Here is a 22,926-nt window from a genome sequence, read left to right on the forward strand (position 1 = left end):
GCGGCTCCCGGCGCGGCTCGGTGACGCCAGCGCGCGGCTCAGGCTGTTGCCGGGACACGGCGGACGCCGGCCCCGCCCCGCAGGGCCGCGGCAGCAGCGCCGGGCCGCGGCCGGGCAGCGGCGGGGGGCGGCGCGGGAGGGGCCGGGGCCGGGGCCGGGCGCCCTCCTCGCCCGCCGCGCTGCGGCAGTGATCCGGGCGGGGAGGGCCGACGATCGCGTTACGGTTGAGCGGAGCAGGCCCCGCCTGAACAGCCTTTCCGTTGTGCAGCAGCAGCGGTGCACAGGGTTGTTTCCTTGTAAGAAAAATGCTGTAATAGCGCGAATGACCAAAACGGGGTCAGCTGGCGGCAGACGGGCCTTGCTGCACCCTCGGGAGGTGCCCGCTCAGTGCTGCGCGGCTCCGGGTTCCCAGCGTCTGAAGGGATGTAGGACTACCCATACTATTCTCTATTAGCTCTAATAAATAGCGATTTAAATGCTACTTAATGGAGTCCGAGTGCCTGCCTTGGTGGGATGATCACAGGCCAGCAACTGCTACTGCAAAGCACCCCCCCGCTAGAGCAGCCCGGCCGGCCTGGAGGATGTGGGAGCTGGATGCCTGTGGCAAAGGTCAGCGCTCGCTGAGCTGGTTACAAAAAAAAGCCCAACACCCATGAATGATGATAAGCCATTTACGAACAGAAATCCTAGAACATCCTCTAGGTCATCTGCATCCTGGTGCTTCAAGGTTTAATTCTAGAGTTGTTTTTTTTTTTTTTATTTTTTTTATTTTTTTTATTTAAAGAGGAGTCAAAGGAGTAGCACTTCCCCTTCCTGCCCGCTTCTGTTCACACATAGACACACGTACTTCCCACGATATCCCACCCCTGTATTCCAGACAGGGATTGGGCTGGACTGGGAACCTCGCTGTATTTCCTGCAGGCCAAGCACCCCTTTCGCCTAAGGTCAGCGAACATCTGTAGCCTCAGTGTGGGAATCTGAGTGGTGTTACTGTCAAATGACTAATACAAACTGTGATCTCCTGCTAGGTGGAATAATTATTTGTCCAAGATACTTGAGCATAATGCAATTTCTGAGACATCAAGGAACTTCATAGCTGTTGAGAATGTCTTGTAAAAAAAGCACGACACTTGAGGAAAGTCAGAAACACAATGAGGAATTTCTCTTAAGTTTCTGCTACTACCAGTTAAGGGTTTGGTTTTTGACACTTTCAGTCTAGAACTTAAATAAATGTTTCCTGTTTGCTTTGTAGTGGTACATCCCTTGCAATTCTGTTAAACAATGAGAAAGAACATTTCCTACTTTCTAATTCGAATGTGACCGAGTAGTACTCATTATAAACAGACAATATCAAATACAGTACTTGTTGATTAGTACTTACAGCTAGCTTTTAGTACATGTAGAACAGTGTAACAGGTTCCTTTTAGCCCTTGTAGTGTTGGCATAAATTGTGTGATGGAAAGGAGGGGCAGATCAAACTATGTGCATTGGCCAGATGTCAGTGTGAAGGTCAGGATGAAAGCTATCTGAGTTTTTAAGGTACATGATAAAACAAGATATTTATAGGTTAAGGCAGTATCTTATTATATCAACTAGTATAGGTTTTTTAGAAAGTAAACACTTCAGGGGGAAAAAAGCCCTTATTTAGATCTAAAACAGAAGCAACAAACTTCCAGCCTGTGTGGAACTGGAGAATAATTTTCTGAATTTCTTTAGGTGTGAATGAGACAATCAGAGGGAAAAGGAAGAGCGATGATATTAGTAGGAGAGTAAGAGAAGTGACAGATTATTATCTCTTGGGGGTAGGGAAAAGAGTAGAGAAACAGGTAATTTCTAATCTCTAAAACATGGAAAAGAGAGGCAGAACGGAAATTGTAATATGTCACAAAAAAGTCCAAAATTACCTGGTATCCACTAGCGTTGCCCGTGTCCTTAAGTCCAATTGCTATTCTGACACCGTCATGAGAAGTGTTGGCTGTGGCCTTTCCGATGGCCTTATTTCTGCTGCCTACTCTCCCTGCTCACACGGCATAGGGTGCTTTCAGTCAGGTGGCAAGGAGAGATACACGGCATTACTGCAGTATTTTGCAAGGACAGGATTACTTAACTGGGTGTGAAGGCTGTACCTAGTGCTTTCCTCTGTTGCACGTTTTTCTGCTGAAATTCTGTTGATTGATAGACATCTGAAATTAGCGGGTTTTAGAGCTGTACTGAATCACAGTCTTTTTGCAGTAGTATAGATTTAATGGCAGTGGTGGACTGCATATCAACACAGTCCAGACTCTTGGAGCCATGAAAGATTTCTGAGCTATCAAAAAAAAAAAAAAAAAAAAAAAAAAAGGGGGAAAACAAACAACACCACAGGGAATCTCTAAGTATGCTATTAGCAGTACACTATAACTCACTATCTAGTGGAATATATAACCACTGGGCAATTTTTTAATTTCTGTGATCAAAAATATGAAAGTCAAAAATATGAAAGTTCATAACCCAGTATCCTACATTGTAGAAAACACAATATAGGTGAGCACTTCTGTTGCTATTTTATTTAAGACTTATTTTTCAAGCTGCTTGATCGAAAAAGAAATTTCCTTTGCCATAATAACCTCCTTCACATATAAAAATAAGTTATCCAAACCATTTATTCAAGAAAATATTTGATAAATTGCTGGTGTTCTTTCATAACAACTAATTACTTCTGTAACATTACGGTTATATGAGCTCTTTTTACTGTGAGAAAGTTTTCATGAGAATAAATTGTCTAGACAAGCGTATCTACCATACCTTATTTTTTTATGAAGTACTGTAAACGTCCCATACCACTTGACGTCTTTATTATGAGAGCCACACTTACATATACACAAAAGATCTTAAATATAACTGTTGAGATACAGTTCAAGGGTTTTTTTTCCCCCCTGTCAAATATCTGATGCAGAAGAATGATACAGGTTTTAATAAATAAAACAGTAAATTGTGATATGATGAAGATATCTAATAAAGTTATTCATTGCTGTATATATATAAACATCAGCATCTTTGTACCCTTCCTTGGGTATTTGAATGACAGTGGCTTGATCCTTTGATTTTTTACTCACTTGTAAACAGACTTATTTCTTCTGTTTGTAAACAGACTTTTTAAAAAACACTATGCAACTACTTAATGGCAATAAGCTAATCTACATGAGCACAAGCTACAGTATCATCATTTTATTTTAGACTTTAAGTTAGCAGATATCCTTCAGCCAGACAAAAAAAAACCCTTTTCATTATATATTGATCTGAATTTCGTGAAAAGAGTTAACACACTGCATGTCATTAATAGCATATTCCTAAGGACTTCTTTATTAAAGATGAAAAATGAGCTGTAATACGGATTTTTTATTTATTTCAAGTAAATAAGATACCACGTTCTTCTGCAAGAGCATTTGTAGCTAAAGATGTAATTATTAAAAAAACAAGTTTTCATATATTAAGATAGAGAAAATATTCATTCATGAGTATTTACAATCACCCATGTTTAAAAGCATTGCTAGGTTCTGTGTGCTTTGTTTTATATTTCTATCAAGAAGTGCACATTCTTCCCCTTAAACTTCTGCTTCTAGACATTTTACTGTGGCCTCAGGCTTGATTTTAGACTCTTCTACCTTTTTTCCATTATTCTTTGTTTCCTTCTCAGGTGTTTTGTCATTTGACTTAGCCTCTTTGAGGGCAGTAGTTTCAACCATTTCTTTTTGCTGATTCTTGTTTGAAAATGGGAAGGTTTTCTTGTACCTTTAAACAGAAAAAAGGATAGTAAAGCAGAAACGCTGACATAGTTTGGTAGTATCACCCAAGAAATAAAGTAAAAAATATCTAGAATTAAGTTTCTTTGCCATACTCAAACAAAAGTCTCACAGAGAATAGTGGCATGCTAGATCATTGTGCTTTTTCAAGCAGTGTGCTTTTTAAAGAAATATTTTTGTATTTTTTTGAAAACAGACAACGTATATTCAGGATTCGTGGTACGTAACGATAAAGCCATCTGGGCTAGGATGTGAGAAATGTACAAAACTTTTTGATATGATTTAATGATGTGCTGTGTTGAAGATCTTTACGCATGACAAATGAGCTCAACAATTAGTTTTTTCTGAACACAGTCATAGCCCAAGAATAAAAACTTTTACCTTGAGTCTGACATAGAAAGAAACAAGAATAAAACAGGCTTATATACACACAGATGTGCACTTCAGCGTTGCTATTTTGGCTCACTTGGTAATGTTGCACACTAGGCATGATTGCCTAATCAAAAATAGGCAATATTTGTCTTTGATTCCTTTTCTAAAGCAGGGAATGGCAACAGCAATAACAAACTTTATCTGCATAACAACAGGGTTTAAGATTTTGTTCTTTGTGCTGCACTGTTACATCATTATCATTACTTCTCTGCTCTTTAGCTATATATTTAAAATATTCACTGGTTGTACTCTAGGAGTTAATTCAGTCCAAGAGGAAAAAAAAAGAAAAAACTTACTTTTTGATATAGCAGACTGCTAGAACAACAGAAACAATGAAGAAGACGATTGCCAGTACAAGAAGTGCAGTGGGGATACCTAGAGATAAAAATGAGGTAAGCATAGGGTTTTTATATGTACTTAATTCTGACTTTCTAAAGGCTCATGAGTGTAAATACAGATTCTTCTAAAAACAGCCTAGTGTAAGAGGTACATACACATCAACTCAAGAATAGAGGTATTAGGAATCTCCAAAGGTTAGTTACTCCTGCTCATTTTTTCAAGAGAGACTAAACCAGGTATTTAGGCGATCTCTGACAGATGTTTGTCTAATCTGCTCATTGGAGGGTTTTTACAACCTGCCTAGAGAACACATTTTTGCGATTAACTATGCTTACAGTTAGAATGCTTTTCCTTATATTTAATTAGAATTACTTATTCACCCTCATATCTTGAGAACATTTCCATATTTGGAGACAACAATTCTCTTTAAAACTTTCTTGGCTTCTTTTGTTTTTAAGAGCCTGCTGAGTTTTACATTAGTCTGAGCTCATGGTGTTTGCTAAGACTTTCTCAGAAATGTATTTACCCCAAATCACATTAACCAGAATGAACTTCCACCATTTCATATTAAAATATTATCAAAAAGTATAAAATAAGATCTTACTTCTACTTAAAAATTATTTTAAAATCCTCTGCCTTATAAGCTTTGCTTTTGCCAAACCATAACACTCCTATTCTGCCTCCAAGTTCAGCTATATCAAAATAGATGCTGGAGTAGCAAACAAAAGTACCAGTAAACAGTTTTAGTACTAACATCTGCGTAACTAGTGCTTCTGATTAAATAGCTACCATATATGGCCTTTACCTCCAAAGACAATGGCATCATTCTTAAAAGCAGTGTGGGAAGTGTAGTTAGGAGAGTCAATCGGTGCGTGTTCCTCTGGGATTTTTGTAGTAGTCCCTTCTGTTGGCAATATAGTTTCAGTTATACATATTACGCGAATTTTTATATTTTTCAGGGATTGTTCTGACTCAGTCACATTGGGCGCTGCTGTGGTGTTCTCGGTCAAATCAGAGCCTGAATATGCAGTTAAGTCCGTTGGTGCACTTGATGAAGGTAGTATGGTTGTAGTTGGATCTGGTTTACATGAATTAATGTGAACATCTGCAGCAGGGAAAGGAAATACATGAGTTGTGTTGGATGTTAGTTTTGTACTTACTGTACACGCATGTTTATTGAAATTGTTCCTCAGTCATTCCCTTCTGGCAAATTATTATTTGTTTATTCACAAAAGCCTTACCCAGATCAGGCATGCCTATTTCAAACATGTGGCTACAACCCAGATTACACACCTTTTATCATTACTCACGTAGTTAAACACTTTTTTGAGCAAGTGTGGCTCTCATTTTGTAATTGCATACAAATGACAAGATTCCTCCCGAAAAGTACTTAGAATAATAATGCATATAAAGACGATAATATGACCTCCTGCAGAGCAGGAGACTTAACTGCAGATCCAAGATTCAAAAATATTTCTATTATATTATATGTTCAAAACATATGCATGTACTGTTGATACTTGGAACACCACCTTGATTTTCTGGAAACAAAAGTAGCCCATGAAACTTCCAGGTAAACCAGGCACCAGTGTGAGATAAAAAAGTGTCACGATTCTAATGGAGGCTAGAAAGAAACCAACTTCAGCCACACTCAGAAATTAAGTCATTTAAATGATGTGAATGTTGTCTATATAAAAACATGGGTGCAAGTGGACTTTTATATGTAAATGGAAAAGCTGAGTTCTAAATCAGGCTTATATGAAAATGTGAAAATTATTCTTTTCTAGTGAAGTTCTATATTCTGTAAAGCTATAAAAATTTCACTAAAGTAACAAGCAGATTACAACATAAATAACAGGGAAATGACATACGTGGTGTTCTCCAAATGAATCCTCATGGGAAGTCTGATGACGCAGTTACATGCACAGAATAAAAAGCTAAATGGCAGGGGCTTTTTACTTTTTCCACTACAGTTTTCAAGTGATTTTGGCATTTCTTTGGCACAAAGAAAATTGACAGAATGAGCTTCTGATATTATTTTGGGTAAGAAATGCCTGGAACAGGCAGCAGTTTGGCAATTAAGATAACGAAATGAAGAATCATCCCAATGTTAAATATACATTATTTTCTAACCATTCAACAAGCTTAACTTCACATACTGTAACAGTATAATTTTTTTGAATTAAAGCTAAACAAAGCAAGTAATTTGGAATTACTTGCTACCTCCTTAGCATTACCCAACCTACCCAACATTTCTGATGCGGAATGACACATATTTCATGCACTGAAACACCATGCTGCATAGGGACAGAAGAAATAACAGTACCAATAGAAGCCACTTTTTTACAGCATGTTACCCGAGTACTAATTCACCTATGCATTCATCAATAAAAGCTATGGACTGTAGAGAAAAACTAAGTTAGCCCAATCCTGTAATTTTTAACCTTACAGGTTAGGTGACGTCAATGTTTAATGGTGCTTTCTCTCTGTAGTGCTTTCTTATCAGCAGTCAGATACTTTGTAAGCCGACTACTTATATTACCTACCCTCCTTCACTAAAATGGCCCAGGATCATGAACAAAGTCCCACTGGTGAAGGCATGGCCTTCTCCCCAACAGCTTTATCCTCAGTCTCTTCATAAGCTCCAATGTTCACAGTCACCAGACATGGTCTTAGGTCTTTTTATCTTTTCATGTGCATATCTTGCCTATCCATCTTTCTCCTGCTCTTTCCAACCCTTGTTCATATATCTTTCCTGAAAAATTTCAGGATTTTGTACATAATATCTTGCTCTTGTTATCTAGAACTCACTGGCGAGGTCTAGGGACTGATTAGGAATAATTTATTGATTCTGTATATGGTCTAATTACTGGGATACTTGTTACATAATAACCATAGATATGGGACACTATCAGGAACACAATGCCTCTAGTTAAATACTTATTTTTGCTTAATACCATAGAAGTCATTAAGAAACAATACTGATCTATTGTGCTGAGAAGATCTAATTTATATCAAGGCCCAAGTTCCACTGTTGTGTCTTCAATCTGGGAATAAACAGTCAAGAATGAGGGGAAGGACTGCTCTTTTCACACATAGGATGATGCACATTAAAGGAAGCTGTTTGATTTTATTGATAATAGACCAGGAATCTAGTTAGTTTTATGGTCTGTCAGCTGTTCTAGCTTATATTTTAATTTAGTTTAATGGATACCTTTCCTTTTATCAAAAAACATTCAACTTTTCCTGAAGTACCCCACTCTTGGTCTTTTTGCAAGAAAACACACACCACACACAGACACCGTGGTTAAAGATTTGATTCACTGTCTTTCAACTTAATGTGCCTAAATAATCAAAACATATTAAGAGCATTGTGCCAACATTACAGAACGGTAAAAGCAACTCTTCTTCAAGAGCTTTCATGGCAGCACCAAATTATTAATTTGGATTAACTGAATTGACCTTTTGTATTTCTTGGAAGCTTTTTTCCCCTACAGAGCTAAGTACAGCTTGCCAACACTTAAGATTGGGAGGGAAAGGGCCGACAAATTATAAGAACTCACTCACTTGTTATGATTTTTTTCATGCAGATGTTAAAAAATAATAAAAACCAAACCAAAGCACAAAACATGTAGCTGTCATGCTTACGTACCTGAGGAATTGAAGCAGTAAACCATAAATGTTTTAAAGAGGTCAGCACGCCATTGCACTAGTCCAACGTTGCCCTTACCACATTTCTTGTTGGATGTTATCCGAGGAATGACAACCAATCCATCTTTCACCCATCCAAAGCTACAATAAAAAGCATCAGTCCTTTTAATATTAGATTTATCACCAGCCTCAGATGTGTGTAAAGGTGTTCGCTAAAGGTAATGAGACACTAACTGATGTCATATACCTGCATGTTTCAAAGCCATGTTTCAAAGCCCTTTCAACTTGGTCTTTACTTGCCAGTTGTAGATTCAGTTGATTACATGCATTACTTGCTTCTGAGAAATTAACTTTCTCCTCAATATAAATTCCTACACCTGTGATCCTGCAAGGTGAAAGAATGGAACCTGTAATTTAGACATAAATATTCAAGGTTAGTATTTGAATATTAACATTTATTCCTCATGAAGACTTTAAGATCATGTTCAACTGAATTGAACATTGTTAAAAGTTTCTAGCTTGAGGATAGTAGAAAACTAATTTCTAGCAAAAAAGACATACTTTAAAAATAGAACATATTTTCTTAACACAATAGTCTAGAATTTCAAGAGGTTTGGCTGTTATTAGACTAAATGGGTGTACAGTTGGCATTTGAGTCACTACCTGGAGTCAGTTTCTTACTAAAGACACTCTTATTTGTCATACTTATTCATGCAAAATGGAAAGAGTAATCAGACAGGGTTTTTTTCCTCTTTATTTTTAAATTAAAATGAGAAAACTAACAGTTGCACTGAGGCACTGATTCTGTCAGTACACCACTCTTACCAATATGAGTTCTATCAAAGGTATTAGACATAATTTCTCATGGAATTAATATATCAATAAATGTAAGGGCATAAACTATTTTCCATGTCCATTTCCAACAGGAAAAGAAGTGATTTAAAAGATTTTATCATTCCTTATGTTCCTTATTCCTCCTAAACTTATCTTTTTTTTTTTTTCTAGCTTGGCATGATGCTTCCATCCCCCAGAGACTGCCAAGTGTTGAATTTATTGAGTGCTTGGCAGGCAGCAGGAAAAGAGGGGATAGGCCAGGTGAATTTATGACACTTTTCCCCATTCCTCCTCTATAGGCAGTTCATCCAGCTTTTTTAGATAGCCACAGCTGGCACACTATTCATGATACTATGAAATGCATAGCTTAGGTCTGATTACACCTGCTGTATTTTCTTAGCCTGTGTTAAGAACATAGGACAGAATTCAGGATTTGACACAGACAAGGAGAAAGGATATTACTCTTTTGCCTCCATATTTCACTGGAAGCATAAGCTGGAAAAAAGATTTTTTCTTTTTGAGTTATATACAGTAATTGCCATATTAAATGAAACATTTCACCATTTCATTGCAAACATTTCAGATAACCAACAGCCACAGATGTGGCTTCCTTGCTCAATATGCTTTTCAGACTGTGTGCTCACCAGGTATGTACACTAATGAACACTTCATAAAATCTATGCATCAGAATACAGGCAATCCACAAACTCTCAAGGCAGGATGAAGTGATGCCTGCAGATCCACCACATGACTTCTTAGCAATAGAGGTTAAATTGAATTTTATGAATGAAAAGATAGAACTAGCAGCCAAGCCGCTCCCATGATGAGAAGGGGATAAAAAGATGACTAAGCTTGTGTGGAGTGCTAAAAGAAAGGCAGGCTTTTCACTCCTGCTCCCACTGGCTGTGGTCGGGTTGGAAATGGCTTCTGGTAAAAGATGCATCTCTGCTGTCCTTACGTTTAGTTTAATTGGACTTAAATGTTTGGTAGAGCAATCATGGAATTAGGTGGATTTATCAGCAGCGATGGAGGCTGTGGCCTCCCGTTAACACTCCCTGGTACGGTGTAGAGCCAGTCACATGGCAGGTGAGCCACTGAACACTTGAGCAGACCCCATAGCCAAATCGTGGTTGCATCCAGCCCCGACTTGAACATAAGACAAGCCCAAACATATTGCATGAGGATGCAGAGAAGCCCTGTTGCTCAGTGAAGATGCGTGTGTAGGTATCAAGGACCTCAAGTCTATCCAAGTAGTCCCAGTGTAAAGATGATTCACACTGTCAAATTTCTTCCTTTCAGCCAGCCTGTCTTCATGAATGTCCTCTTGTATGTCTTCATTTTGGCCAAAGTACTTCTGTGTCAGAGAGGTCACACAGTGGAACAGGCTTCCTAGAGGGGTGGTCGATGTCCCAAGCCTGTCAGTGTTTAAGAGGCATTTGGACAATGCCCTTAACAACATGGTTTAAATTGGTCAGCCCTGAATTGGTCAGGCAGTTGCAGCAGGTCATTGTAGGTCCCTTCCAACTGAAATATTCTATTCTATTCTGTTCTGTTCTGTTCTATCCTATCCTATCCTATCCTAGGTGTTCCAGTGTTAAATTTTCTTGATTCCCTTTTTCTAACAGGCAACTCTCCTGGTCCTCTTGAGAATCATTTCTGGTTTCCCGAGTAACTCCCTGTCTCAGCTGCTTAGGCACATCCCACAATTCCTCTTTCTTAGTTTTCAAGACCCCACTCCTCCTTTATGGTTTATGCCTAATTCCTTTCTCCCCTTACTACTTTTTATGCTCAGATTTCACTATTACTCTTATTGCTTACTTAGTCAATTATTTTCCTATCTTTAGATTTGAGCTAATACAAATTCTAAAAAATGTAATGTTGAGAATGAAAGTTTCTCAATGATCAACTTTAAAAATTTCAAATAAAGCTGAGCAGCTGACTGAATGGAATTTCCTGAAACCTTGGAAAGTTGCCTAGATACTTGTAAACTGTTGCAGTCTTTAGTAATTCAATTACAGGACAAATATTTTTACATGAGAATTGCATGATAGATACATAGCATAATATAAAAATTCAGTACCAGAAAATTAAGTCTTAAGTGATAAGAAAAATGACTGTAGGACATGGACCAAAGTTGTACCTTAGAATTTGCTAAGCCTTTTAAAACAAATTGGTGAAATGTTTTGGAAAAGTTATCAGCTTCAATCTAAATTCCAGGTAGTTTTACAGTGTGAGGAAGAAATCCAGAAAGAGAACAGTAGCCTCTTCAAGTCTTTTCATCACTTCTTAAATCACCTCTGAACTCTGTTCTAAAGGTGACTGAGTTTGTACGGGAGACAGACTAATCCTTTAGAAGCATATTAGCCTTTTTGGTCCACAAGCTGCACAGAGTTGTACTTTAAGCTTTGCTCTATTTAGTTAACCTACTAATAATGGGACATTCTCCTCAGTATTTGGGTCTTGTGTAAAAAATCTGTTTTACTGAGAAAGGTGAGAAGACCATGACAGAAGAATCTCGCAACAAGACAAAGTTGTCATAGGGCAGGAAGAAAATTGTTCCATTTTTGTAAGCTACGGGTATTGGCTTTATTGTGCATTAGTTCTCGCTGTTTTGGGGAAGCTGTTGTTTCCCTCTTTCTGCCTTGCACCAAGCCTTCACTATGATTTATTAGAGAGAGTTTCCTTTGGCTGCTGATGTCAGGGAGCAGCAAGAATGAGGCTGTTCCACAAGGAAAGAGGAGCCAGGAGTCAAGGGCGACCACAGCACAGGCAGGACAGTGCCCTCATTGACCAGGGCACAGTCCTGCAGCACCTGAACAGGACCACCGTGGTAACAGTGGCAGGTTTCACTGGCAGCCCCAGAGAGTGCAAGACAATGAGTCAGGTGCAGGATTCATCCAGAAAGTCCATTTGGGAACAGCAGAAGATGGTGCTACCTATAACACATGCCTGAAATCCATCCTGGAGACAAGGCTACAAACAACCTAAGTCCAGAGTCCATCCATGAAGCCCAGTCAGTATGTCACTACAGGAGGGGACAGGGCATGCTACAACACAGTTCAAAGACACAGCTGGAGATCAGCCCTGAGCTTAACTGGAACTCTTGGACCAATGAGCCGGGGGTGCATGAGTAGGTACCCCAACGGAGGCTTGGAGGGGAACTAAGCGGGGTCCTAACAGCTGGAAGGAATAGTCTTAAGACTCAAGCTCTGCATTTCCCCAGTCAAAATTATTCAGTGGTTGGGATTGCTGGAGGAGACTACTGTTGTTAGGTACTCCAGTCCTGTGGAATTTCAACAGGACTTGAGTTGAGCATCTAACTCACTTAGTCTAGGTTTCCTTCAGAAGCCTTTCAGTAGATAGGAAAATCAATTGTCTGCAACAATGGTGTATGTTCTTTTACATAGGTAGCACAAGCATTTACTCCTTGCAAATTACAGTGAAACATCTGGAAACGTCTGATGTACATTGAGTATCTGCAGATCTCCTAGTAGCTACTGCAGTTAGAATAAATTGCGTCAAGTTGGTCATGGAATTTGAAGAAGACATTCACATCTCACTAACACATAGAAAAAAGGGGTATTATATGACCCTGATTGAAAAAAATAGGCTCATATAATAATGTTAGAGGGAGGAGAGTTATCCAAGAACTGTGTGATAAAATTGATGTTGGCAATTCCTTATGTTAATTTTTTCAAACAGATAGTTTATACAAAACAGGAACTTTTGCATTGTATTAACTGGAGACAGGCATGACTGCCCTGGAGATCAGCTGCAAGATCCCTGCCACGCATTTCCTTCAATGTTGCAAATCAAGACAGTGTCAGGATATTGCCAAAACAGAGCAAACCACTTTGCATTAAAGATAGCATTTTATCACAGACACATAGACCTGGTTTCATGCATGTTTTGCTCTCTGAGGATTGTACAAAACTGTTTGCTGTAGTATTTTAAGTAATACAAAATAAAATCACATTTCAGTAGATCTGAACTTAATCCTAAATGCAATACCAAATCTTTAAAACAAGCAGTTCAGTAGCATTTAGACAATAATGCTGGAGCATTTAGACAGTAATTAAATTAGACTAACAATGAAAGTTCCCCTATATGCTAGAGTAGTTTTCATTGCACTGTATTCTCAAAATCCTGTGGTTTCCTATGCCAGAAACACATTTACACGTGCTCTCTTTCCCCCATTTTTGTTTGCAAATCTAGCTACTTTTTTCAAGTACTTTACTGTTCAACTAGGAGACTTTAAAAAGTGGAACTTTACATACCTGTTATAAAGTAATTTTGAGCCATGAATGTCATAACCCAGATGAAAAACACTGCTGAGGTAACTCCAAAATAAGTTGCCATTGTCACCAACTTGGAAAATTAAGAAATTCCAGGTGATTTGTCTCCTATGCTAAGAAAAGTTAAGGTATTGGATACTGTCAGACCACCTTTGAAATGACTTCTTGAAAGCCACTTCAGCTGTCGCTGCACTGCTTCATAGAAAGAATGTCAGAGCAACTGTGTTGACTGTCCCACTCAAAGGTGAGGCCAGTTTAGGAAATCCCTAATGACCCTTTACACTTTCTTTCATGTAGGTCTTGCTGGAAAATTTAACCAGTGCTGACTCAGAAAATACAGCTGAGGAAGGGAGATAAGGCTGTTAAGTCAGTAAACACTTTCTTTTGCTATTTTTTCCTGTTTTACTGATTAACAGCTCATTACTCATGTTGTCTATTCATCTGGTAAATAAAATGAATTCTCTATTGTATCACAGCATGCCAGGGAGGATTTTTCTTTTGGAATTGGACAGACATCCATTCCCCACTATCCTATTTGTCTTGACGTAGTACTTTTACCTTCCTTTGCCTTAGAGTTCCAACGCAAAAACAGGTACCATAACACAGAGATAATACGATACCTAGTTTTGAACAGATTTGGAGATACACTACTGTAAATGGAATTCCTTGTGAGACTGTAGGGACAGAGGTGGGAGCCAGTCCCTTCACTGCTGCCTTTTGTGACATTCCAAAACCCAGCGATTCCAATAGACTGATTCAAAACACAATGATCCTCACCGCTATAACTTAGAAAACCTTCAGGAAGTCTTAGCAAAGAAACGATTTTTTTTTCAGAGATTCCAACAAACACAGAGCAGGAATGGAGTTCAAGAAATCAGCTAGTTCCCTTTACAGTCAGTAGGATCAGCTGTATTTATGTTATTCCTGACAGATGTTTGTCTAACCTGTTCTTAAAGACTTCCAGTGACAAATTCCTAACGTTTCCTCAAACGCTCTATTCCAGTGCTTCACTGTCATTTACTGTTAAAAGGTATTCCCTAGTCTAAACTGACTTACCCATACCATGGTGTAAAACTATCACTTCTTTTCCTGTTGGAAATGGACATGGAAAATAGTTTATTCCCTTATATTTTGCAACAATCTTATGTATTTAAAGAGTTATGCCTCTGCTCCCACTTTTCTTTCAGCTAAGAAACCCCAGCTTGCTCACTCTTTCTCTCTAGCTGAGGCCTTGCCAATGCCAAGTACTAATTAATAAATTACTTTACCTGCTTATAGAGTTCAGAATGGTATGAGCCTTTTTTTGCAACAGGATGATTTTGTTACAGCATATTCAGTTTGTAACTTTTAGATGTCCTACATCCCCAGGCTGTTTTCAAGGTCCTGTAAACACAAGCGTAACAATAGCAACCTCTTTAAACTGCAGTTTGCATTGCAGAAAGTTCCCACTTAAGGTAGTATTAACTTTTATCTGGGCACAGGCCCAGTCTCTTACAGCAGCATATAACATGGTTATGGGTATACTATAACACAGCCAGGCATCTACAGGGCTGAGTGCAGAATGCTGTGGGTTAATGAAATGATGTATCCATTAGCGATAAAGACATGAAAATTGGTTTGTGTTTGGGCTGTGGTTTGGAACTGAATGTTGGTAAAGCTCCTTGAGATCTTAAGACAAATTTCTTGCTCCAATTTCTATTCACTCCTTTATTGTGTTGTAGTTATCTGCCTCTACAAAGTGATGGCAATCTGAAATACTGTAATCGGACTTACTCTCACTGAAGCAAGTTCTAAGTGGATTCACTTGCATTTACAAAGTAGGAGCAGAAACTAAGAGTTATTCTGTAGCTCTCATGGACTAGTAGACTGTGGCTGTAAAACACCAAGAACATTAAACAAAACCTTACCATCTCCATGCTTACCTTGAATTTCCTAAGTATTTCCTACCATGAAAACTAATCAAAAGCTGGATTTCTGACATTTTAAAATTGCATGCTAATTGTCCTTCCAAGGTTTAACACTTTGTGCCTATTATCCTCACTGTGGCAAAGTTCCTTTAGTCAAACTCTGTCCATGCTATTGATGTTAGTAGGATTTTTAGCTGGAAAAATGAGATAAACACCTTTGTAACGCTAAACAAAAAAATAAGCTCCTTCCTCCTGGTTTTGTAAGAGCAAACAAAAGATTAGGAGAGGGACAAAGATTAGGATCCAAAAGATTAGGAGAGGGACAAAAGAATTTTAGAATGATGAAGTGAGATGGAAATAACCTTTTTTTCCCCTTTCTTTTTATATTTCAGCTGTTCCAAAACTGTGTAGAAGATTACTTACCTGGACTGTAACAGTATAAAAGGTCTTTAACCTGTTTGTGGGTCTTTATCTTGTGTATTTAATTAGCATTTGACCTAAATACTTACAGTAACCTAGAAGGAAAATTCCCAGCATCTCATGCCAGCACATTTTAAAATGCTGATGAGAATTGCTAAACAGAAAACTTTTGATATGGGAGAACAGACTTAATTGTTCTCTACAATCATTTCTAAAGGAATCTTGAAGCTTGAACAACAGGAGAGGAAACAAGTTTAAAAAAAATGTTTATGTGGGAAATACAAATATCAGGGTCTTTTCCTGGTAACAGTCATTCCTCTCAAGGTTGTCCCTGTCCCAAAGTTTTTCCTGCCTGACACAGACCATCAGAGATTCAGAAATGACATTTCTTTTCTTTGTGGAAATTGAGCATTGTCTCCTTCCTGCTGGTCTGGCAGTTCAGCTCTCCACAAAGCCCAGGCTTCCCAGACCTCCCAAGCCTACAAGAACACAAAGCAAATAAAGAATCCTAACCTTGCACTCAGTCTCCTTTGGTTACAGATCTCTCTTGGGGCTTTCCGTGTTCAACCTCCTCAGTGACAGGCAGCCTCCCTCTGAAGCAGGAGTCAAACTCTCTCCAGGATATTTCAGTTTCCTCTCTCATCTTGTTTCTAGGGTATGACAGGGATGACCCTGCTTACGAACACTTTCTCTATTGAAATAGGAGTTTGCTTGCTTCTTCTACATCATTTTCCTGAAGAACTGAAAGACTAAGAACAAGATCTTTGGTATGTGTAACATGGCACTACATTACACAGTACAGACAAGGCAGTATGTCTTTCATAAGAACACAGCCATCGATATGCAGACAGAGCGCATATAAAGAACAAACCTTTAAGGTAGCAACACTGAGGACTTTTTGAAACCATACTTTTATTTCAAAACTCAAGTATGTGATACTATACAGTACAATACCAGCACACTTGTGCAAAATCTTACAATATTACAAATTTAAATATGATACACAAAAATAGTGCCCTTTTAAAATTCCTTTTACTAGAAACATCTGTGCTGTGCAGGAAAAACAATAAACGTGTCTTGTTAAAGCAGAAAAATAAATATTGCACCTCAAGAAAACTATTTCAGTGTTAATAGCATAAATAATAGATCTATTTCTTGTTATCTGATGTGATCTTTGAACACAGAAGAGGTTGGGGTTTTTTTTCCAGATAAAGCAAACTAATATCCAACAGATAAAATTACATTTAGAATAGTTTTTGAGCTCAATCTAGTTTCCTATTAAAAAAAGGTGTCTTCATTAACTAACTGAAAAATATAAGCAAAAATATTCAATGTGCTGTTAGTCATTGTGATTCATTATTTTTAGTGGACAGTTTGCTCAAAGTAGTTTTGAAAAGAACAATTTTTTTAAAAATAAACTTTATTTTCATCTTTTCATCCCCATTAAAATCTCTTGCCTCTTTCAGCCCATTCCACACAACAATTAATAACTTTGTGGCTAAATTATACTTGCCTTAGACATGCAAGTGGTTAACTTCAAATCAGTACAACTACTTATGGAAATTTGCCTTTGTGCACTAAGTCCACAAAAAGCCAGTGTGCTGAATTTCGAGAGGATGGAGGCCTTGTTCACCCACTGACCAAAAAAAACTTAGCACATGCTTAACATTAAGCAGTCCAAGAGTCCTATTGTTATCAATAACTTTCTACATGTGGGTGTTGGACCTACATCAGTGCAGATGTAAATAAGAGCAAATTAACTTGATTCTAGGCACTGTTAATTATTTTTCCTCAGTGCAGCCCAACATTTCCACAATCACATAATCAAATACGTGCCATAATTTTTGGCATAGAGGATTCTGAATCTTGAGGACTATTTACCTTCTATTTGTATTGCCTTATTAAGTCGTCAATGCTATTTGTAAAGAATATTAAAGAAGCTGATTTTAATAAAAAAGTATTCAAAGAGCAACTGACAAGTTTCTTCAAAAGTACATGAAATGTCACAGTAGTTCTTCATAGTCAGATATTCTAACTGAACCAGATACCAAGTAATTTGCAAGAAACCTTCTTCTGTCTTGTTCTTTACCAATTACAATTTTAGACCAAATTACACTTTCCCATTATCCTTTTCGAACTTCCTTAAACACACTATTCCTCAACAATATATACTTTAAAATAAAAAACAACCGTCCCAACTGCTTACAGACTTCCTCCCCCACCAAAAACAAAAAAAAGTGGTAGTGGTCTGCTTTTTTATTTTTCATTTTTTTAATTTTTATTTTCTTTCTCCATATTAATGTCTCTTAAGAAACATGTGGCTAAAGATGTAACAAACAAACAAAATTCACCAGAAGGATATTTGTTACTAGTGCCAGATATGTGAATTAAATTTCTGACTGAGTTACAAACCTGTTTTCTTTGATAGTTAGCTTGAGGTTACACCAAAAGAAAACAAGACAATTCTAACTGCATCTGAACTGAAGTTACAGTATTTCATAACATACTTGTCCTTCAGTTGGTAAACAGACCTGTTAATCAGTCAGAAAATGCCAGAAGAATGCAAGACATGAGTGCAATCAAGTGTCACGCTGATTTTGATATTGTGGTTAGATTCAAGCATATAGCTATGGAAAGACAAACATAGTTCATCTTCAATCAGAAGTGACGTTCAGCAGGCACGTATGGTATACCGTAAGTGACATGCATTTTGGTCTCAGCCCTAGGTGGTGTGGTTTTTTACAGATAATGGCTTCACCATTTTGAAATTGCTTGTCTAAAAATTTCAGGCTTTCACATTCTTGTGTAAGAACTCTCAACTCCTAAATAGGCAGAACTGTTAAAAAATCCGGGCAAAAGCTTAATCTATTATGACCTGATAGTTTAGCTTTGAAAGCGTATCAGAACAGTTATATACTTGGCATCAGATTCTGAAAATTAACTACTAAAAACATGCAGTGACCTCTTCAAAGTCCTCACTGCTTTTATGTGCTGATTCATCTAGGCACTAGTAGGGTTTTGGCTGTACGCAGAACTGTGTTCCTAGGGCAGGTCTCAAAGGATATCTATTTCCAGTATTAGGAGTAGGGCAGAGTCCACTTAGCATGATCACCTGTATACACAGGTTTGAAAACTTTTTTTTTCTTTTTTCTTTTTTTTTTTTTTTTTTTTTAATAAAGAACTGAAGATTGCTTCCCACATCCAAGACTGCTGTATTTTGGGCTTGGGCAACACATCTAATCTTCCAGACAGCAACTACTTTTTGCTGTAACCAGTAGTGACTCTGAGTGGCATACACAAATTTGTTGCAAAGCATGTCCCTTTGATATATCAGAAGTTCCCAGATTTATTTGATGATATCAACTATGCCACCTAAACCTCATTTTAGGGTTTGTTGTGTATCCTGTTTAAAAAAAGTGGTGGTCCCATTCTTAAAGTATGTCATAAAACACATTTATGCATGTACTTAGTATTCCATTTAAATAATCATACAGATAATTCCTCTTATAAAATTACTTTATCAGCAAGGCATTTGGTCTGATAATATAATTCTAACCTTCCATAGAAGAGCTTCTATTTCTACCCAATAATCATGAATAAGGAAATTAATTAGACTCTTAAAACCCAAAGGACTTAAATGCCATTAGTACTTCAACAATCACCAATAAATTCAGGAAATGCAAAGTAAAGCACTAACTGCAAATGCAGGTTTTACAATTTTCTTCAAAATCATGGCAGAGATGTCAATGTCCTGTGCAAATCATTCTTTTATATGTCTTGCTGGTTGCTGACTACTGCCACAACATTATAATGATTCAATATTACTTTATTTGTATCAGTCATTTACAATAAGAGGACAAACAGGATTATTTATCAGATTGTCATTTTGGCAAGGTATGTTCACAATGCATCCCCAAACCTGATGGTGTGGAGTAACTCACTTGTCTAACAGATCACATTTAACAACCGTAAGGATGACTAAGCACTACCTTTAACAACTGTGTTCTAATATGCGTACTTGCTCAGGTACCATAAATACATGGTTGTTTCTTTATTATTCAGTGCGTTGCTCATGTTGAAATCCTGAGTTCCACCAGGAATATTGATGGGCAGCAGAACAGCTGGCCTTCCCTTCAGGTCCCTCTGATTTTTCATCACAGGAGTTGTATGAATGGTAGATTCCCAACACCACAGCAAAAATGATTATCGCAGCCACTACAAGCCATACCACATTCCAGTGTTTACACAGTTTGGGGTACAGTATATGTAAATAATTAATGATGACTTCAAGTCTGCTGTAAAATTAAAAGAAAACTGTTATATATTAATCATATGCAAATTTATTATCTTAAGCTTTTCAATTTGAGAAGTTTCATAGATGTATGGTGCACCATCTTTCTTCCAAATACAAACACCCTGTCAAAGAAGAATCAGACTGTTAAGTTCTTTTAAGAAGAGCCGTACGCTCAGATATGGGCAATATTTGCAAGACGGCTGAAGATCATAAACTTGACTTCTATTTCTCCCACCTGTCAACTGGAATGATGTAAAATTCTGCACTGTTCATACCTTGCTCAACTAAACTAAACATTAGAACATCATGTAAACATTTCTTCCTAAGAGTTTCATGACTAGCGAGACAGCTGCCCTTCTGAACATGGCTGAAATCTCAAATTAACAGATGTTTATAACCATAATGCTTATGGAATAGAAATTAATTCTTCTGGATGAGGTAAGGATTCCTACATTAGCTTGCGATGGGACATATTACTTGCTTTGGCCAGCATTTAATTCCTCTCTAATGCAAAAGTCTCTTTGCTTTTAAAATGCAGGAAATTGCAGGTATATTGAATTGGGTGGTAGAACCACTGAGGACACTCAATGATTAGCTCTAAGAAAAGTTGAAAATTTCAGAAAAGTTTTCCAATTAGGCATTAAACGCTTCAGGTAAGACAATAACCAGAGGATTCAAAAGTCCCCAGTATAGATGAAGAGCATTGGGTGCAGATTAATGCAATAAATGTGTCACTCTGCTGAAAGACAGGAACTCCAGCATAGTGCTGTTCTGCTGCATCTACACAGCTTCCAGAGAAAGCAGGCACCTGCCTGTCCAAGTCAGAGCAAGTCCAACATAGCTGGGAGCTTGTCTTAATCTGCATTCACCTTGTAGATGTACTGAAAGACTCACCTGTGAAGACCCTTTGGGAATGACATATGGCACAAATATGGGCATCAGATTCCTGAATTACAACTTTCATGAGACAGTGCATGCCTACTGAGAGATACATTCTGGCATCTAAAGAACTTCTGTGGAATATTTTTTACCTCAAATCAAAACCAAAACCCATCAAGATGAAGCATCTTGATGTCCACATACAATTTTAGTTGAAATATCAAAATTAAAAGTTTTGCATTTTGCAACGATGTTATCTTGGAATATGCCTTTCTGAGAAAATACTGTTATTTCAAATATGTTTCCCTAGACTGGAAGAAAACATGTCAAGATAATAGTATAAAACACTTGGTTGGGTACCACAAATAGAAAAAAGTGGCTTCTCTTGCACAGACATATTACACCACTGTCTCACCTGCTTTTCAGGTTTTTTATCTCATCTTCATTTTCACTTTCTTCATGTTCATCATGACTTTCTTTTGGTGTCTCTTCATCTTCTTCCTTCACTTCCTGAAGTTCTTTGGTTTTTTTCAAGCCTTCCTGATAGCTTTAACACACAAAACATTTTTCTTAGTCTAGCACACTGTGTAAGCCTGTTCCTGTGTAATGAAAAATTAGCTTTATGTTTTGTTACATGCAATAAAACACAAGTAGCAGTGTTGCAGCCTCGGACAAGAGTAAAAGACCATGAGTATGGCACACAGACAGCCACCGTTCCTTAATAGAGGATTATATTAGCTCTGTTACCAAATTTATCATCCTGAAAAAGAAAAAGAGGTTATAGTCCTCAGCAGAGCACAACTTCTGTCTATTGTAAAGGTGTTGGTAAATATTTCGCTATCATTTTTCAATCATTTTGAACACCCTCTAGATATTTTATTTGCCTGGAGAATAAGTGCAAATCAATACTAAAGATAGATGGCATGTTGGATTCTGCAGGAGAGGATCAACATTTTTGTCTCAGTCTTCACATAGTACAAAGTTCTTTGCTTGACATTCAGAAACAGATCCCAAAACTGTTAATTGCCCCAAAACATGCTGTGTAAAGCACTTTGTGACACAAACGTGAGTTTACTGCAGAAGTTAATACCTACTCTTTACTGATTGCCATGTGCACTTTTCAGAATAAACATTTTAGAAAGTTGTTTTGGATTATCCTATCATGAAGCTGAACGCTATTGACATAAGAACACCCACTCAACTCAGAATCTCTGATATAACTGCTCTCCTATACTTTGGCTAACATTAATAAAGGTTGAAAGCGAACAGCTACAATGCAAATACAATGAGTGAAGCTCACTCACATTGTTTCCCACATTGCTTCAATTACGACCATCTTCTAGGAGCTCATATTGATTATGTCACTCATTTACCATTTAAAATTACATTATAAAAACATACGTCCTCATCTGGTAGCACATATTTACAGCTCTAGTTCACATAAAATACTCCCACCCTTTGTTATATGCTTCCTCTTCTATCTTGGCTTTAGTTTCAGGATTGATTTCTTCCAACCCACTCTGTGTCAGCACAGAAGTAGAAGTTTCACAGTCAGGCTCTCCATTAGTCTTACCACTGCCAAGACAAAAGAAACAAACAAATAGAAAATAACACCACTGAAACGTATTGTATTTGGAGTATACTATTGAACAAGAACAATCAACACACAATTTTGTGACTCCTGATTTTTCTTTAATATACATTGGAGAAATAAAATGCCTTTCAAAAGAAACAAATTAAACACTAAGTAAAATTTTAGTTTCAATATGTTGTATTTTAAGAACAGTAATTACTATGTACATAGCTTCTGTCGCTAAAACTTTTCTTAAGTAAAAGCCTTGAGCATTTAGCCTAAAGATAAGCCAATATATGCTGCTCTCTTTCTGCAGTGCTCACCTGTCCTTATTTATTTAAGTATAGGACAAAGACTTTAAGTGATTCAGACATGACTTAGCAAATCTATCAAAGTCAAGGTTTAATAAGCTCAACAGTAGATCCCATTTCAACTTCTAGATCTAACGTTTTTTGTAGGACTTATTTTTCTGGCACTAAAATCAATGGCAGAATAATTCATCCTGATTGACAGCATCTGT

At 37.6% G+C, this 22,926-nt stretch overlaps 2 protein-coding genes across 9 annotated transcripts in view; both read right to left on the reverse strand.

The window, feature by feature from the left end:
• Positions 1-3,510: 3,510 nt before the first annotated feature.
• On the reverse strand, positions 3,511-13,397 carry LYVE1 (lymphatic vessel endothelial hyaluronan receptor 1; the record flags this gene model as incomplete). The annotated part of the gene is made up of 6 exons (XM_082318634.1): positions 3,511-3,771; positions 4,511-4,589; positions 5,359-5,658; positions 8,206-8,345; positions 8,452-8,611; positions 13,316-13,397. 6 exons carry the CDS (start codon positions 13,395-13,397, stop codon positions 3,585-3,587), a joined length of 948 nt encoding a protein of 315 aa, XP_082174760.1. The 3' UTR covers positions 3,511-3,584.
• A 3,283-nt stretch (positions 13,398-16,680) lies between these two features.
• The window catches only part of IRAG1 (inositol 1,4,5-triphosphate receptor associated 1), a 118,392-nt gene continuing 112,146 nt past the window's right edge, over positions 16,681-22,926 (reverse strand). For 7 of the 8 annotated variants that reach the window (XM_082316836.1, XM_082316841.1, XM_082316838.1 and 4 more), the window contains 3 exons: positions 22,289-22,408; positions 21,249-21,380; positions 16,681-19,955 (listed from right to left, as the gene is read on the reverse strand). In XM_082316836.1, coding sequence (XP_082172962.1) covers positions 19,715-19,955; positions 21,249-21,380; positions 22,289-22,408 — 493 coding nt within the window. In that variant the 3' untranslated portion in view covers positions 16,681-19,714. The remainder of the gene's footprint in view (positions 19,956-21,248; positions 21,381-22,288; positions 22,409-22,926) is intronic. The other variant, XM_082316839.1, reaches the window with a different exon arrangement.

The sequence above is a fragment of the Platalea leucorodia genome (assembly GCF_965183815.1).
Source record: "Platalea leucorodia genome assembly, chromosome: 7".
Classification (NCBI taxonomy): domain Eukaryota; kingdom Metazoa; phylum Chordata; class Aves; order Pelecaniformes; family Threskiornithidae; genus Platalea; species Platalea leucorodia.